The following is a 19,631-nucleotide window of genomic DNA, read 5'->3' as shown; positions in this document are numbered from 1 at the left end:
AACCACATAAAATCATTTTCCTAAAATGTAGCCTTTAAAAACTCAATAGATTCCGCGTTGCACAATATTTTTACACGCCTAGTTCCTTTAACTGCTACTTCGTTCCTATAACTTTGATTAATAGACCAACCCATTAAATCAGATTTCTAAAGAAACCGATTTTATTAAACCTATTTTATTTAAAACTTATCTTTTATTTTAAAACTAAAACTTTTCTTTTATTTCAGAACTAAAACTTATCTTAAAACAACTAATGCACATTATTTATAAATAATAAACCAAGTAGAGATTTATTAAGAAATAAACTCTAAATAAATTCTTATAGATTGAGATAATAGTATGCATCGATTTATTGACTCTTAAATACTTTTGACTCTAAGTTTCACGAGATCCTTTAACCTTATGAGTTCCTTTACCTTGCATTTTTCCACATGCTTACATGAATCCTAGAAAATAAACTCATATTTTCTGCATTCATGCTCATGCGGCTCCAACTCAAGAACCTCATGTTGATAGCTCCATCTTTGAAACTTCGATGTGCTAGTTCCTTTAAAGTATTTCGCACTCATTAGTTCCTGCTTAGGAACTTCTTGTTTCAACTCTGGAACGTCATCTTGCTGCTCCCACTCAAGAAACGTTCTGGAACTTCATATTCAATGTTCCTCTTAGGATGTACATAGGAACCGCTCTGTTTGTGTGAACTCTTTTAGAAACTTCACTTGTTGGAAGGCCTCCATGATGTGATATATTCAACCTTCCATGGCTTGTTTCATGTTAATATAATATGCACATCTCAAACACACGTGTTAATTAGATAATCATCATTTGTTTACAATCATCAAAATACTAAATGACTCAACAAAATCAACAAGGTTCCCGTCAAAAATCGACCTATCACAACCCGAACTTTGACTAAGCCGTGCCCAAACTGTTTATCACCCTCACCCCCAACTCCCAAGACAGCATCATACGTCTATACGTTAACCTTACCACCGTCTCTCTGTCAAACCATCCGGCATCCATGGCTGCAATTCCTTCCCGCCTTATCCTCCACCCATCTCTCAACGTCTACTTCAAATTCCACAATTCTAAAACCCTTAATCTTTTCCACCTTTCTCTCTCCTCTCCTCTCTCTCTCCTCGCTACTCATCACACCAGATGTTTCTCTTCTCTCTCATCTTTTCCAATTGAAGCTCACAACGTAAACCCTAATTCCTCGAAAAATGCCGGACGATCGGGCGGATTTTCGCCATCTCCAATCACTGAAGTGTCACAGAAGATCGATGTCAATCCACCTAAAGGCACCAGAGATTTTCCACCTGAAGAAATGCGGCTCAGAAGCTGGTTGTTTCAGAATTTCAGAGAGGTGAATTTGTTGTTGTTGAATTTTTTGCTGATATGTGGAGAAATTAGCTGATTTTTGTATTTTATTTGGTTTAAATTGAATTTTTAGGTATCGAAATTGTTTGGTTTTGAAGAGGTTGATTTTCCGGTGCTGGAATCAGAGGCATTGTTTATAAGGAAAGCTGGAGAGGAAATTAAGGACCAGGTTTTTCATATGAATTTTTCTATTTTCTTACAATTTAAGACCCAATAAGTGCATTGTCGTCACCTCTGTTTTCTTGAACTTATTTGAACTTAACAGTGCTCATGTGAACTTATCGGAACATTGGAACTTATTGAAGCTTATTTTACATAGTGTGAGAACTTATTGAAGCTTATTCTATGTAGTGTGAGAACTTATTTGTGACTTATTGGAACTTATGAATTTGAAAGTTAGTGAAGAGAAAGCACTCTATGTCATCTGATTCTAGGGTGAGGAAATCAATGTCATAAGTACTTTATGTTGTTTAAGCGGTTTTATGTATTTCTGAATCATATGTTAGTTAAGCGGTTTTGAATTAATATTAAGTGTAGACTGTAAAAATTTGAATTTTTCTCCTACAATTTGATGATTCTTGTTCATAGCTTTTTCTTCTTGTAGATTCTGTTCTTTTCGACAGTTATCAATAGTTTAGTGTTCCAGTTCATCTGGGCTAATTTTCGATTATAAAATCAGCGATTTTATCATTTGGTACAGGTTAGAGATTTTGCTGTGAATGGTACTTTAGAATTTTTGACGGTTTGGAATTTTAATTGTAGTGCTTAAGCTACAATATCTTTTTTCCAACCTGATAAAGAAAATTCTAGAATGAACACATTCGAGGTTTTCATCTTAAGCTCATCTTAGCTCTTAAATTTGCTAGACAGTGGTATTAGCGTCCTTATCAGTTGCTTTAAGAGCCTTTTTAGGTCTTGCTTTACACTTTCTTTGGATAGTATTAATGTAGGAAAGACAGGGGAGGGAAACGGGAGGAAAGGAAAGGGAGGGGAGAGTGAGTTTGCATTTTCCTTTCAAATCTTTCGACATTGGATGGTTTGGCTTTTTAAGAGGAGAAGGAAAATGAATCCTTCCAATTCCCTTCCCTTCCCCCATGTTGTATTCAAACATGGGAAAATGAATCCCTTTCTTTCCCTTCTCTCTCTTTTGTGTTCTTATTCTACTATCCAAACAAACTACAAACATTCATAGACTCACAGCGATTGGGAAATCCTCATACTTGAAGGACTAGTCTTCTCGACTTGTTATTTAATCTGCAAATCTTTTAACTACTATGAGTACATTTTAAAAAAAATGTGGAAAGAGCATTTCAAAGCTTTTTCGTTTGATAAATGGAAGCATATCCGCTATTACCTAATTATTTGGTTTATGGCTCTCTTCTGTATATTTGATGGAATAAGTTTTCTTTATTTGTAAGAAAAAGTTATTTCTTTAGCTAATGATATATTATTTCACTAATATAAGATTATTTGTATGATGCTCTCGTTCAGCTGTTGCTTTTGCTCTTCACACATGGTTAGAACCCTTATGTCTTATTTCAGTAACAACTTCTGTTGTACGCTATAGTGATGATGGTTTCAACTTATTATTGCTTTGACGGTGGCCATTGTAAAAACTTATAGTAACCTAGGAGGGTCGGGACATCCTACAGTTTAAAATTTATGAAATAGTTAAATGATTGATGGAAAATTTACTTGCATGAGGACGGAGGTTCATGATATATATGAGAGCATGGCCACTCATGTATTTTTTTATCATGAAAATATGTCATGAAGCTTGATCAAAAAATTCATGGCCTTGCACTTATGTTCTTTTGGTGGTTTAATTTGGGTCATGCCATGACAAATCTCAATTTATATCATCCCATGAGTTAACTCATGAAATGAGTTGTGGAGCAAGTGAAGGTAGGGCCCACATGCATAAATTATAATTCGTAATTTGTAATTGAAATATCTTAGAAACTACAAAGTAAAATAAAATAAAAAATTACCAATGGTTGTAACTTTTTGAGATCTTAAATAGATATCCATTTTGTTATATTTTGACACACTTTTGAAATTATTTATTTTCTTTTAAATTTTATATACTTGATTTTTTATTTTGGGATGATATTATTGGGGTGCATTTGTCAATATGGGTTATCACTATGAGAATGATCAACTTTGTATGATGAGAGAGAAAGTTGATGAGAGAGAGGTATGTCATGTTTTTTTAGTTCATGAGTGGTCATGCTCTAAGTCAATATAGATATTGAAGAAGTGCAGGTTTTGTAGATAAGATTTGAGTTTTGTAGAGTTCGAGGAAGACCATCTTGATAAAATTCTGCTTGTGACGAGTGGTTAATATCAAGAAGTAGGTATTATGGTCGGAAAGCACTGTTACGTGGTACATAGAACCACTCTTAGGAGGATTGTATTGTTATTCAGCTAAAGGCAGAGTCCAGGCTCCTTTATCATGTCACTACATCAATTAAAGCTCTTCTGGATCCACTTTGAGTTGAGATTAGTAATTGTCACTTGTTATACGAGTCTTGAGTTCTGGGAAACTGGATAGTCGATGTTACATGGAGTATCTCTACTGATTGTCTTTTATGTCCTCTATCTTTCTTCTTTTTTCCTTTCGTGTATGTTTCCATTTTATTGTTCCCTGCTTTTGTTTGTTTATTTCTGGAAGGCTGAATTATGTTTGCATTTTGTAGTTATATTGTTTTGAGGATCGAGGGAATCGTCGTGTTGCATTGAGACCTGAACTTACGCCATCATTGGCGAGACTAGTCATACAGAAAGGGTAGATGCCATTTTTTCTGCTTTCTGCCTTGTTTTGTTGAAGAGTGTTTGATCTCTTTCTCACTTTCGACGCAATTAAGTAGTTGGTAGTCAAATGGAAATTGTTTCATTTGCTTGTTTATTGATATGATTTTTATGTCCAGGTACACCAGCCAGAATTTGATCCCCATGTTTTTTTCTGTCCAGAAAATCCGTATCCCTTCCCTTGAAATGGTTTGCAATCGGACAGTGTTGGCGTTATGAAAGAATGACAAGAGGTCGGCGCCGTGAACACTACCAGTGGAATATGGATATTATTGGTGTTCCAGAAGTTACAGTGTGTTCATCATCTTTTTGGATTACTCTTTATCTTTCTTTATTAGATATAATGGCATGCTACGACTATATATTCCCGTTTTTTTTTTTAAAATCCTGTTTCCTCGTGCTAAATCCTAAATTAGACTTTTATGCAATAGGCTGAAGCAGAGCTTATTTCTGCTATTGTCACCTTCTTCAAGAGACTGGGGATCAGTGAAGCAGATGTTGGGTTCAAGATTTCAAGCAGGAAGGTATTAAAGACTTTCCATTCCCAGAACATTTCATTTTTGAACTATGCAACTCTTCTCTTATGCTCAAATGGCTGATAAGGTTTTAGGTTTATTATTTGTTTAAATAACTGCCAAAGTAGAATTGAACGAGTTCAATAATTGTTTGCTATTAATGCTTATTTAATGAGGGAGAGACAGAGCCATGATTATGTGTAACAAGGCAATTTACATCGGCTAGGCATTGTATAATGGTGAATGTCACAAAGTATTACGTTTTGTTTCTGACATTGTTTGAAGTGTGCATGTGAGTGTGATGCTTTTAGATCACTTTCCCTGTCAAGCTCACAAATAACAGTATCTAATGGAAATCCCAGCAAGATTCTAATAATTTCTGTCAAATAACTGTAAACACAGAGCAAGTAATGAGAAGAAGGTTTGTAATATTGCTTGAGTAAAAAGGAAAACATGAATGAAGAGCATTCGAGAAGCTCCCAACTCTGCAACCAAACTTTCTTTCTATTTCTGAATGAATCCCCATTTCCCTCTCTTCTATTTATTGAATATTTCCTCCACTAATCACTCTGACACCTCTGTACAACATATTCTCTCACTACAAAACATTCCCCACTACCCAATATTCCTTTCTAGCCGTTTTGCCTCATCATTCTAGAACATTCCGCCACTACCCAATTTTCCTTTGTAGCCGTTTTACTTCATCATTCCAGAATTACCCTTCTTCTTGCACCTCTCATACGTCAACAGCCTTGTAGTGGTAGTCTGATGCATCACATTACCTCCGCCCCAAAGTTTCACCTTGTCTTCAAGGTGGAAGAGTGGAAACCTCTGTTGAATAGCATCAACTTCCTTCCAAGTGACCTCAAGGGAAGGCAATCCTTTACATTGAATTAGAACTTCCAAGTAGGATTGCTGGCCCTGGGTTACCTTACGTACGTCCAACAACTCCTCTGTTTCAACCAAAAGTTCCAGGTCACGGTAGAGTTGAGTAGGAATGGTAGGAGACTATGAGGGGGACCTACAGCCTTTATCAGCTGCGACACATTAAATACCGGATGTATCTTACTTGTGGATGGTAGTTGGAGCTTGTAAGCAGCTGCACCAAAATTCTATAGTATAGTGAAAAGGCCGTAGAAATGTGCTGCCAGCTTCTCATAAGGACGTTTGGCCAGGGTCCTTTGCCGATAGGGCTGTAAATGAGATAGACTTGATCTCCCACATTAAAATGCACTTCACGTGTTGTTTCATCTGTTGATGCTTTCATCCGTTGTTGTACGTATTGTATATTGAGATGCAGATCATCCAATATAGGATTATAGCATCAGGATCCTGGAGCAACGCTTCCAAACTATCCACTGGCATTGCTCCTTTCTAAACTTACAACACATGAGGAGGATCTCGCCCATAGAACATCTTCAAGGGAGTCAGCTTTGTGGAGAGATGGAGAGAGGTGTTGGTGGTGTATGAGAATTCGGTCCAAGGTAGCCACTTAGCCCACAATGTTGGCTGCCCACCAACAAAGCAACGGAAATAAGTCTCCAAAGCCTTGTTAACGATTTCGGATTGGCCATATGTTTGCGGGTGGTGAGCTATGCTTTGCTTGAGAGTAGTGCCATGGAGACGCAGCAGCGTTTTCTATAAAATGCCCATAAAATTGCGATCATGATCTGACACTATGGATGAGGGAAAACCATGCGAACACACTATGTCCTTGATGAATAATTCAGCTACAGATTAAGCCAAAAAAGGATGATGTAAGGGAAGGAAGTGAGCATACTTGGATAACCGGTCAACCACAAGGATAATGTCAACTCCACGAGAAACTGGTAATCCTTCCACGAAATCCATGGTCAAACCGTCCCAAACTTATGAAAGGATGGATAGTGGGTGTAGAAGTCCACCAGGCCGCTGATGGGAGGCTTTGTGTTGTTGATAGACTGCACTCATTGCATGTAGTCAGCCACGTCCTTACGTATTCCCTTCCAATACCACTCCACTCCCAACCGTATTTAGGTCTTCAAATCCCCCCAATGACCGCCAGTAGGAGAGTCATGATACTCTCTTAGTAGTATAGGAACAAAAGTCGAGGATCTGGGGATGACATATCTCCCTTTAAAGAGCAGCTTGTCGTGCACAAAAGCAAAGTGCACATGAGTATTGGCCCCAGAAATTATATCCTGTCTAATCTGATTAAGAAGGGGGTCTTGCAAGATTTCCTTTTCCAATGTTGTCCAATCTATACCATGAGTAGTAATAAGGGCGCCTAACTCCACTTCTCCTACTGTCTTCGGAGATAAGACACCGGCTTCTCTGTTAGCACACCCAGGTTTAAACTGAATCTCGAAATCGAACCCCATGAGTTTACACATCCACGCTAAAAATCTGAACCCACTTCTCTTTGTTGTGTCAGATGACGTAGGCTTTGTTCAAGTGGCGACCAAGGAGGTAGTGCCGCCATTTTTTTAACTACCAAGCAGATGGCTATGAGTTCTTAATTGACTCCTCGAGGCCCCATCAACTTGCTGTAGAATGCAATGGGTTGAGCACTTTGTATTAATACTGCCCCCACACCACACCCGGAAGCGTCCATCATTGTAACAAAGAGTTTATGACAATTCAGCATAGCTAGTACTGCTGTTGTTACCATAGCCTTCTTCAGGTGCTCAAAAGCTGCCATGGCTGCCTCTATCCACCCAAAAATGTCCTTTAGTTGCTCAGTTAAAGGGCGTGCTATGTGGGCGTATTGGGCCACAAATTTGTGGTAGTAACCCGTCAAGCCTAAAAACCCCGAAGCTCCCTTAAGTTACAAGGAGTAGGCCATTCAAGCATAGCCTGAACCTTTTCCATGTGCATTGCCACACCACGGCTAGAGACAATGTGGCCCAAGTATGCAACCTCATTGCGCCCAGAATCACACTTCTTATGTTCCATCTCCAATTGCAAAGGCTCCTTATGCTCTTCTGTGGACTTACTGTAAATCAGAATGTCGTCGAAAAACACCAACACAAACGTACCGCAAGTAAGGCCGGAATATGTCAGTCATAAGGGATTGAAAGGTTGTTGGCACGTTGGTAAAGCCAAAGGGCATTACTAGGAATTCATAATGCCCTAATCCGTAATTGCTTGCTATTAATGAATTTCTAATGAGGGATAGACAGAGACATGATTATGTGCAACAAGGCAATTTACTTCGGCTAGGCATTGTATATTGGTGAATGCTACAAAGTATTGCATTTTGTTTGCGATTTCATATGGTCTTAAGTCTGCGTGCGAGTTAGTACGTATTCATTTTCGGATTATAAAATATAAGCAAATATGTTTCGGGAATTAAAATTATTTTGTTGCTCTGACTAATACCAATTAGTCATTGCGGCTTGAGTTTGCCAAGCTGGCTAGGCTATAGTGCCACTAAATTAGTTTCATGATGGTTGAATCTGCAAAATCGTGCTTAGACCATTAGCCAAGAGTGACCTTATCAATAGAAAAGACTGCAGTTAGTCCGTAGCAATTTTGATTACGGCAATGGAGTCATGGAAGCAGCATAATATGAAGTTATATATCAAAGTTGGACTTGTCTGCTTCTTTTTCTTCTTCTCGTCTTTTTTTTCCCTTTGGAGGACTGCTTGTCTCTTATTGATGTATCCTTATCTCCATTTTAGTACTCCCTTCTTTCACAATGATTCTTCTTTGTATTTTGCTACGGCTTAAATCGATTGTCCTCATTATCAGTTATTCCTCTATGCTTTTGATGTGATGTTCTAAGAAAACCGTTTCCATTGAGACTGCTATTCTTTATTGATGGTACATTGTGAAATATCTATAGGGTTGAACTTTGCTAAACACGGGGATCATGCAATGTGAAATATATTGTCTGAATAGTGAGTCAAACATTTGTCTGTTGGACTGCATGTGTATCATGCATGCTTGGAAGTGTTTTTGATGTGGTAACTTATCTATAACTGTCTCAAGATATATTGCACAGTCTGCTAGACTTTGCTAGTTCTCTAACAGTTCTATATGCAATGCATCTTTCCTCACTTCTCCTCTCTGCCACTTCTCTTTATCATCTTGTGGCTAAGTGTTATTAGGGTTCTTTTAATATAAAAGATAATGTCCATGTTGAATCTGTTCCTTTTGTTCAGGTTTTGCAGGAAGTTTTGACGAGCTTTAATGTACCTGAAGAATTATTTGGAAGAGTTTGTATTGTTATTGACAAGGTCAGTTGAGGGCTCTTACAAGTTGCTATTTCTCTTTTCCTAGGAGAGCTACTTTTTGAGAAAATTTGCTCCTTCAAGACTAGCTATGAGATGGGGTTCGTTTTCTGTTGCTAGTCACCCCGCTCCCCATTTTTTTGGGGGTGGCAGAGAGTAAATATATCCAGCTGTTCTATTTTGCTGCAATGAGTCTTTTTAACATAACAATCTTTTGAATTTTTTTATTGAATTTTCCGTCCCCATGAAAGCTTAACAATTCTAAAACTTGTTGAACTTTTTTTGTGAAGTTGGAGGTTTATACTTAGCCTTTTCATCTTTTTAAAGATGGTTGTAGCAGTTGTTATTTTGTCATACATCTAGCATTACTGCCCATTGAAGGTTCTTTGTTGTCTTTGGAGGGGAGGGGGGGGGGGTATCCTTCCATGGTTGCATAAACTTTGCTGTATCGGCCTCACATTATGTATTTTATTGTGATTTTGTTTACTTATGCAAATAGGATGGTATTATTTTTTGTTTTTTCGACAGCGATATAGGATAATATTACGTTGTTTTGACTACTATAGCCTACCCTTTGTCGTCCCACTTCCTAACTTTAGGTTTGAGATTTGCTCCATGGTCTCCAACAGCATTTCCTGTTTATTTTCTTTTTATACAGTCTCTCAGTGACTAACCTTTGAAAGATGTCATTCACTTTTTTTAACTAGTAATACGCACCCCCCAAGAATAGTTCAACTTTCCAGGTTTTGATTTGCTCATTAATCTATTTGCTTTGAGGATTAGTTGGTTTTTGCGCGTAAGCAAAGAAAGCTTGCGTTGAAACTCATGTTTAAATGAAAATAAATCAATAGCTAGGAAATAAAATGAAGCTGATGTTGGAAAAAACTATATTATTATGTTGTTTCAATGTTTTGTTCTTTTCCTACAAGGCTACAATTTCATAATGACGTGAAAGATTATTTTTGATATCACCAATAGTGTTCTACCTAATATGGGACTCGATGTTTATGCATGGTTTTCAAGATCTGTAACATATTTGTTACATTGTATCTTCTATGTAAACTTCCTTCTTTGTCCAATTTGACTTACAGCTAGAAAAAATCCCACTTGATGATATTAAGAAAGAGTTGAAGTCTGCTGGAATGTCTGATGAAGCCATTGAGGAACTATTGGAGGTCCTTTCTATAAAATCTTTGACAGAGTTGGAAGGTTAGTCATCCTCATGGCTATATATGTTAAGGACGTGCACCTGTTTTTGGGCTATTAGAAATATTAATTATTGTTTGGATTGGACTTCTTTGATTTAAAATATTGGCCATGTGTTGCTGCACCAGACTTATGCTTCACTTGTTTGAAAATTCTATTGTGCTCCCTCGAGCACAGTGTACACCATGCACCCAGTAATTTTGTTAATTTTCAATGAATAAATGTTTTATTTTCAACAAATGTTCATTTTAAGCATATTTTTTACCAAACAAATATGTTAAATTTTTCGTAAAAATTGTTCTATTTTCAATAACCAAATGTTCTATTTCAACAAATGTTTGTTTTAAGCTTATTTTTCAGCTAGAAAATTATGTTCTATTTTTAATAACCAAATGCTCTATTTTAAAAAATGTTATTTAAAACCAAAAAATATGTTCTATTTTCCATGAAAATATGTTCTTTATTTGATAAGCATATGTATTGAAATAATTTAATTCTAGTAATGTTCCACTTCAACAATTAAATGTTCATTTTCGTCATTGGATTTCGGTAATGTTCCACTTCAACAGTAAAATGTTCTTTTTAGTAAATGAATTCTTGTAATGTTTCATTTTAACGGTAAAATATTTGTTTTCATAAGTGAATTTTTGTAATGTTCCACTTCAACAGTAAAATGTTTGTTTTTGTATTCGTAAATTATCTATTTTGTATTGTGGGAGCACAGTTATCATTGTGTGCTCCTGGGAGCACAATGCACGCATTATCACTTGTTCTCAAAGGTGTTTCCTTTTTCATACTCGGATCATGATTTGATATGATCCGTGGCCAGATTTTCCTATATTAAATAATTGTATCTCATCTTGAGTTGGTGTTGCAGCTTAAAAATTTCCTTATGAGATGACATGTTTAGCCTTACACAGATTAAATTGTGCAATCAGTTAACTTGTTCACTTTATCTCATTGTTTTCCTTTGTTGGTCTACTGGAGAAGGATTCTGACTTTAACATGACAGGAAACAGATGATTTACTGCTTAAATATACAAAATACTGTAAAGATCTTGTCATCCAAATCATTCACCATTATCCTTCCGGAGCCATCATATCCATAATCTCCTCTTGTTTTATATTTTGGGTTTTCTATATCTTTCAAATAATACCCATAAGAATGCCTGTTTTGCCCTTGTAGTGGAATTTATTGACCACTTTGAATAGAAATCAAAAAGTTCAGTTCTTATCTTTGCCATAATCTGCTACATGTTTGATTTGCATTTTGAGTTTTTCATGATATCTCTTTGCTTATTGGAAACAATCAAATTAATCGAATGTATATATGTATAGTGTATACAGTATACAACTATACACACACCCTCCTTTGTTTTCCGTTAGTCCCGTTTGGAATGTGCATAATCTCCAATGTACACCTTTGAGGCTTTGACCTTTACTATTTTTATCACATGTTGTAAAACTTATGGAAAGTTGATTTTATGAAATTTTAATATTTTTAATATTTTACCTTTTAATAATTTGACACACACAGACATTAACACACTATCAAAATCATCCAACATTGTCTAGTTCCACACAAACAAGCTGTACTATATGTACACTGTGTGCTATAATTAAGCTATGACAGAAGATAACGAAGGCCATTAGGAGAGGAGAGATATCAGGGAGACAAAGAGCTGAAACGAAGGGACAATAGGTGGGAAGAAGGTAAAACAAAGTGTATCAACAAGAAAACTTATAATAAGATAAGGAGAAAACTAACAACTAAGGGAGTGTTTGGTTCATATAATTTTGGTATGAGGTATGGGTTTAGAATGAGCAAAACCCATACCTAGTGTTTGTTTAATAATTTCATAGATTTAAAACCTATACCTCAAACCCAGGTATGGGGTTTAGAAACCCAAGGGGGGAGGTGGGTTGGGCTCATACCAATACCTCTAGGTATTAAATAGAAGAAAAAAATGTCCTTCCCAAATAAAACCAAACACATGGTATTAGGTATCAAGTTCCAAACCTATACCACCTTGATTTCATTCCTGATTCCAAACCCATACCACTATATGAACCAAACGCCCCCTAATAGGCTAGAGGAAGCCTCTGCAATCATATGGGATTATCCACCTGGAATTTATCAAAAATTCTGAGTTAAAGAGTTGAGATTAAGGATTTAGTCAATATAAGTGCTACCTAGGAAATATTGCAACTTTTAGTTTCAAAATAGAAAGGTTATATAATATAATATCCACTTTCATTCCTTAAATATAGTGGTACCCCTACATCAAACTGCTCATGATGATTGCAGAGAGACTTGGAACTTCTGGTCAAGCTGTTGGTGAACTTAAACAACTTTTTGCACTTGCTGAGAAGTTTGGTTATTCTGAATGGATCCAGTTTGATGCATCTATTGTCCGTGGTCTGGCCTATTATACTGGAATAGTGTTTGAGGTATGTGTTTTATGTGGTTTATCTTCTCGGCTCTAAGATTTTAAAGATCATCTTGTTCTTTGCGTGTGCTTTCTTTGCACGTATAGTTATGTTGCAATTTTTTTCTAGTATGTTAAATACTATATTTCACTATGTATATTTTATATAGAAGATGGGAACTTCTAAAGATCATAGGAACTGCCACATAAGCATGCTATGTTATAAAATGAATTTTGAACTGAAAAAAATAATGTTTTAAAATGAATACAATAGATATATAATGTTCAATGTAAGAGAAAATCAAAGTTTGATTTTCAATATAACTACCTTAGAAGTCAATAATATTAAAATTAAGAAGTCGGTGCAAAAGATGACTTGGATGGAGGGCGTTATAAATGGTATGAGAAAATTAGGCTTGCATGAGCATGTTGCAGTTGATAGAATGAAGGGGATGCTGACAATCCATGTGGGCAACCACCGGAGATAAATTCTTGCCGTGCAGCCGACTCCATTTTTAATGGGGTCAAGGCTTGACATTGTTGTTGTAGAAATTGTAGAATCAAATGGCAAATCATGCCATATTTTAGAGTTTTTAAAATGGCTTGTTCTGGAAAATATACTACCTCCGTTTCAAAATAAGTGCAACATAGAGAAGTGGCACACAGACCAATGTTCCTAGAGAGAGAAAGTTGGGGACCACAATAACAAAGAGTTTAGGCCACTTAATTGAATAAAATATCTACCCTAATTATCCAGTAATTTTATATACCAACCCCTTTCATTTGCCATACACCACAACAACACCACCACTGACCATCGCCACCGCCACCGCCGCTTCTGCGCCGCCGCCACCACCAGCAGATGATTTCTTTCCCTCTCTGGCACCTCTGCCCCACCGGAAAACACCCATTTTTCCTCCCCCACTCCCGAAACCAACAACTCCCCTTCGAAACCACCCCCCAAATCACCACCATCTCCTTCGAAACCACCCCCCAAAACCACCAACATCATTTTCGAAACCACCCTCGAAATCACCATCATCCCCTTCAAAACCACCAAAACCACCAACATCCCCTTCGAAACCACCCCCAAAATCGCCATTTCAACCTCAACAACCACCACCATCGTCATTTTCTCTCTCTACCCACCACCACCATCGTAGCAACATATCACAACAACAAAAAACCACCAGATCTAACACTACCGTCGAAGTGTTGAAATCAAACGTCGAATTTGGGGAAAGGTGAGGGAAGGAGAGGAGTTGGAGGAAAAGAAGGAGAGGAAGAGAAAGAGAAGAGGATAGTTGAAAATTCTAGAAAATAGAAGGCAATACCGGTAGGGTGGTGGTGCCGGTAGGGTGGTGTTGGTTTGGCGGTGGCGTCGGCGGGGTTGTGTCGTCGGCCAGGTTGGTGCTGGTGGTGTTGATTTAGTGGGTTGAGTTGACAAGAGTGGGAGTGGGTTAAGGAGAGAGAGAGGTGATGGGTTAAGTTGAGGAGAGAGAGAGAGGGTGGTGGGGTGGCTGAGATGAGTGAGGGGTTGGGTCATTTGGGTGGGTTGATTAATTAGTTGATTAATTAGTTCTATTTAAGTTGGTAAATGATAAGTTGATTATGTTGTTGGAGAATTAAGTAATGGCAATTCTGTAAATAAAAAGAAAAAATCTTTCCAATTTAAGCTATGTTGCACTTATTATGACATTTCCTAAAATGGGAAATGTTGCACTTATTTTGAAACGGAGGAAGTACATAATATGTGACGGGTTATTGTCAGATAGAGAGGAGATGGACATGGAAAACAGAGGTCTCATATATAATGAAACATAAAGGTGATTTGCATGGATGAGCTTTAGCAACAGAAAATTACTTTAAACTTTTGTTCAGGTACATCATATGTTTTCACCAGACTCCTTGAGGGAATCATTTTATGTTGGAATGCATTAACAAGGATTGGTACGTGATTAGCAGTATAACTGTATCTTTTTGTTTTTTGGGTGTATGTGCCATCCAACTGATTTGATTCTTCTTGTAATTCGATTATACTGGCCTGGATATTGTTGGAACTTGGATTTGACTTTATCTATATGTCAAAAAATATTTGTTCTGAGTTTTATGTTCCTTATTTTGCATGGATGTCTGCGTTCTGGTAGTAACATCTTTATCCTCTCAGTGGAACTCTTCAATTTTTTTTTTTGATTTTATCATCTTTCAGGGATTTGACAGACAAGGGAAGTTGCGGGCCATTTGTGGTGGTGGGCGTTATGATCGATTACTATCTACATTTGGAGGTGATGATATCCCAGCCTGCGGTTTTGGATTTGGTGATGCAGTCATTGTGGAAGTGAGTTTTATGTTTCTTGCATATGTTAATTTGAAATTCCACTTGCGCACTTTGTTCCCCTAAATAATTCCTGCTTTATGAGTAAATGAATTCAGCTCATAGACAAGTGTTGTATCTCTATTATATAAGTGAAGGGGGAGCAATGGTGTCCCCTTATTAAATTACAACTCTACCCTCAATAATAAGAGATAATGACACCATACATGATAATCATATACAAAACATTCCAAAATAAATTCTCAATCAACTCAAACCCTCTCTCAATCAATGTATATCAACAAATTTAAAGTTTGAGTACAATCAAGGCATATTGGATATCACGTTTGACAAAGAAAATTAAAAATGGAAAGTTACCATGTACTAAACCACTAAACCATACACAACATACAAATAAGGAGTAATACATTGAATAACTACAATCTCAAGAATGTTTTTATCTATAAAAAAATCCCATTTTCAACTACAAACACTTAAAAAAAAAAATCAAGAGCTTGGAAAATGGTACATCACAACTTTTACAATTTGGCGCATTATATATTTTTAATCAAGTATGCAATTTGTTTATCTTGGTATACAACACATGTTTCCCTAATAAATTTATAAAAACAGTAGTGTGTTAGATAAACATAAGTAGTAAAAAAAGATTCAAAAGAATGAGTTTTACTCACAACCGTAAATACACAGTTGTCTTTAAAAGGCAATGCAGAAAAAAATAAAAAGTCACACTTTTGGTTATAAAAAAATGTACATAAATGCGAAGAGAAAAAGACACCTAGGATTTTACAAAAAATGTTATGTAAGTGCAATTTCGCTGAAAAATAATACAAATCAATGCAATTTTCAAAATCGAAGATATAGGTAATCATTCGTAAAACTACACTTAAAGTGGGTGAAATCATACGTTTGTGATAATGATTCAATTATAATTATAATCAACCAACCGATTTTATTTTATTTTATGACTGAATAACAACACCAAGTCAAAAATGTCGCCGCACGAAAAACGTTTTTGGAATGTTTACATGATAGGGTTTGACACAATTATTAAAGGGTAAATAAATATAGGTGGAGTAGGATGATAGGATCTGGTAGCTGTTATACTAACAATTCAAGAGAATGCTAATTGAACCGGAACTAAAAATTGTTTGTGGGTAGAGAGAAGAAGGGAAGAGAAAGTAGAGGCCTAGAGGGATAGAAAGAGGATCAAAATCATGTTTTTTTAACTCAAAAGAGAGGTGAAAAACAATCTGGCACATCCATACTTTTAAGGGAGTGTGAAAAGCAGTGTGGATAAAATGGATTATCATTTTCTTGTTCTTTACCATCAACTTTCTTTTCCGCTCTCAAGATCTCTATACTTTCTTTTATTACTTTTTCGGTGTAACCACTTTCAATTGCTCTAAACTATATTAACAACTTCTATTTAGACCTGAACTAATTTGAGTTGACTACCTGATGTTAATTACCTGAACCAAATTTCAGGCGCATCTGGAATCTTGTTTATCATAATAAGCTAGTTGACAATCGGCTTGTAATTGAATTGAATAACTCATCGCCCAAATGTAACCTGAAGTGAAATAATCCGAATGGGATGACCTGTTTCCACCTTTCCTTTTTTTGATCTCTGCGATAAAGTGATTGATAAGGAAACGGGGAGATGTCTCAGTGTAGACATCTTCACCTTCCACAGCAATGTATTTGATTCACGTTAGGGCTAAAATTGGGAGGGGGAACGGTAAGATTGTAAGCACATTCAACCCCGTACTCCCTTGTTTGACCTGCGAATAGGTGAGTAGTTGGGAACCTACTTATACCTTGAAAAAAGGATGTGCCCAAAAAAAAGAAAAGAGCTGAGATGATCAAAATGGGTGGCGGAGAACTATTTTCTTTCCTTAATTTATCCTCTGAATTCTACATAAATACTGTCAAAATAACTGTTTCTATGCAGTCTTATGTATTTAAGCCCTGCATAAGAAATGCTCCCGAGTAAAGCTCGGTGTGTGTTATCTTCACCTTGAAAAATAAGTTTTAGGTCTGATGATGTCCAATGTGGTTTGATGAGGTCCAATCAGTGCTAATAAGTTTAATTTAGATAAGTTCAGGGGAAGAGAACGCACCCGCAAACTTGATTGCAATAATTTGTCATGAACCATGTTGCAATTCCCCCTTGGGCCTCTTGCGTGGGCCAATCGTTTAATTTATGTGTTTGACAGTTTGAACTTCCATGTTCTGCTATATCTGCTGAACTGTTTTCTTTATCTCTAAATTATAATCTTGTTAAGTTGTGACCTTGTCTCCTAAACCTGTTGTTTTGGTCTGTCTTCACAATCTCACTGCCATCTTGCTACAATTGGGTGATTTTGTTCAGCTGCTAAAGGAAAGGAGCCTTCTTCCAGAACTTGACCTCGAGGTTGATAACATAGTGTGCTCTCTTGATTCTGAACTTCAAGGTGCGGCAGCATTAGTTGCTTCTACTCTAAGACAGAAAGGTCAAAGTGTTGATTTGGTATTGGAGAGCAAGCCAATGAAGTGGTGAGCAATATTCAGAAGACTTGATTTCTTACTCTTGATTAACCAGAAAACAAGATAAGATTTTATATGCTGCCAGTTTTGATGTATTACTTCATTTTCAGGGTATTTAAGCGGGCAGCACGGGTAAACGCTCGGAGGTTAATATTAATTGGAAGTTCCGAGTGGCAAAGAAGTACGGTGGCTGTGAAAATACTCTCAACTGGCGAACAGTATGAAGTCAAACTTGATGAGTTAGATTGACAAGGGAGCTCTGCTATCGTAGGGAGTTCCTAATGTTCAATTTGTAGTTTTTTTGGCGGCAGTCCATTTGAAATTTCTTATCTGTATGAATAAGCGTTGAGCCTCAGCTGGTCATCTTTATTCTATTACAATCATTTAGGCTTTGTCGGACGTCCCTGATTTTTATGCTTCCATGGCCGGGCGTCCATTTGATGCTGAGTACGGATATATCCACGAAAATGGCCCTCTAGCTACTCCCTGTGTTTATTATGTTTGAAAACCTCCATATTTTATTACAAATTGATTCCTTCTACGTAATGTCCTTATGTTTTACGAAATTTTATACTATACACGACTTTTTTTTTTGTAATTCACCGATGTATCCCGAGTTTTTTAAACGTTACACGAAATACCCTTATACAAGATATCAAACAATAGATTTTAGGAGTTTCCTACCATGTGCGCATAGAGTAGGATTTTAGAGTCTTGTTAGTTGATTGAGGTTTGGGATATGATCTAAGAAATTGAAAGTTAAGCGAGTTTTGGGATATGATTTTTATTAGAAAGGGTGTTTTGTGTAACGTTTATAAAATTTAGTGGTAAAATATGGAGAGTTTAAAAAAGTTGGGTACAATATGGAATTTCGTAAATATAAGGGCGTTACGTAGAAAAATCCTTAGAAATTTTTTGACCAACTTATAAAAACAAGTATTAGTTTGTAAGACGATGTTGGATTTTACCCAATATTTGTTTTTTAAATATTAACCTTTTATAATATTTGTTGATAGATGATTATATATATTACCATTGAGCCACATGTAAGAGCAAAGCTATGATCATTATATGTCATTCTTTTTTTTTTATTGACTTGGGTTAAATTATCGTTCACACAATAATGGTTTTAACAACTAAAAGGATCTTTATTAGCTCTTAAGTCTTCTATACCAAATAAGACACAAAAACTTAAGATAGAAGTCGTGGATAATCGTTCTTGGAAGGTTGAAAACCTTGGAACACCAAGATAAGATGACAAATCTTTGATCTTACCTTACTTGAATGGTGCTCAACTGCTCCATATGATGGATAGTGTGGACATGGATGGTTGAATGTTATCGGTGTCGAAATCTATGCCTTGCAACGGAATTACTACTGAAGTGCGTTGAAAACTTGTTGGGATTTTGAACAAAATTGGTCTTTTCTAATGTGGATTGCTACACTACCGCGCTACTTGCGCTTTGCCTATCATGGGTCGTAATGTCGGATGAGGAGAACATAGTTTTAAAAATATAAATGTCGGAAAATGATTTTAGGTCCTTAAAATGGCTCATAAGGTCAACATAGTTTTAAAAAATCACAAATCCTTCGCATAAACAATCTGATAGGTGAGTTAAGATAATTTAAGATGCAACAGTTATGTGTTACAGGATGGATATCCTGTAAGAGTTTTAATGGCAGAATAAAGAAGAAGAGAGAAAGAGAGAATCGGAATAAAGAGAGAAAGAAGAGATTCAGACAGGGGATAAGGATGTGATATGTTTATGAATGAGTTCTTACACATAATAGCTCAAATATTTATAGATTGAGCTTCTAACAAACCACCAATAAACTCTAACTAACTTCCTTGTAACAAACTCAGTAACAAACTCAGCTAACAGATTATATTTTCCCGCCTAAAAGCAACTAACTTGTCTTTTAACAACTAATTACATTTCTTCCTCTAACATACTTTCCCCCTTGTAAAAGACTTGACCTCAAATCTGTGTAGTAATAAAATCAAGATATCTAGCTTCAAAAGACTTTGCATTCTCCCAAGAAGCTTCATGCTTTGCAAATCCTTCCCATAGGACTAAGTATTGAGTAAGAGCTCTATTTTGATATAGCACAAACCTCCTCTGTAAGATGGCTTTAGGCTGAATTTCAGTAGCAGTGGAATGACCATGTAACTAGAGGTGATCATTTTGGTTCGGCCCGGCCCGGCCCGGCCCGT

At 36.5% G+C, this 19,631-nt stretch overlaps 1 protein-coding gene across 1 annotated transcript; it reads left to right on the top strand.

Annotated features, from left to right (window-relative positions):
• The first annotated feature begins 958 nt into the window (after positions 1–958).
• LOC104898644 (histidine--tRNA ligase, chloroplastic/mitochondrial) lies at positions 959–17,962 on the top strand. Its single transcript, XM_010685740.4, has 11 exons — positions 959–1,366; positions 1,454–1,549; positions 4,080–4,168; positions 4,354–4,483; positions 4,623–4,715; positions 8,852–8,926; positions 10,012–10,129; positions 12,435–12,577; positions 14,765–14,893; positions 17,262–17,425; positions 17,527–17,962. Exons 1-11 carry the CDS (start codon positions 1,022–1,024, stop codon positions 17,663–17,665), a joined length of 1,521 nt encoding a protein of 506 aa, XP_010684042.2. The 5' UTR covers positions 959–1,021; the 3' UTR covers positions 17,666–17,962.
• Positions 17,963–19,631: the final 1,669 nt, after the last annotated feature.

This window comes from Beta vulgaris, chromosome 7 (genome assembly GCF_026745355.1).
Source record: "Beta vulgaris subsp. vulgaris cultivar EL10 chromosome 7, EL10.2, whole genome shotgun sequence".
Classification (NCBI taxonomy): domain Eukaryota; kingdom Viridiplantae; phylum Streptophyta; class Magnoliopsida; order Caryophyllales; family Amaranthaceae; genus Beta; species Beta vulgaris.
This window is presented reverse-complemented; position numbering and strand designations above follow the sequence as displayed.

Coding starts and splice junctions, on each gene's coding strand:
- LOC104898644 (XM_010685740.4), top strand. CDS start 1,022: ATGGCTGCAATTCCTTCCCGCCTTATCCTCCACCCATCTCTCAACGTC. Junction 4,169..4,353: donor AGACTAGTCATACAGAAAGG/GTAGATGCCATT, acceptor TTTTCTGTCCAG/AAAATCCGTATCCCTTCCCT. Junction 12,578..14,764: donor ATACTGGAATAGTGTTTGAG/GTATGTGTTTTA, acceptor ATCATCTTTCAG/GGATTTGACAGACAAGGGAA.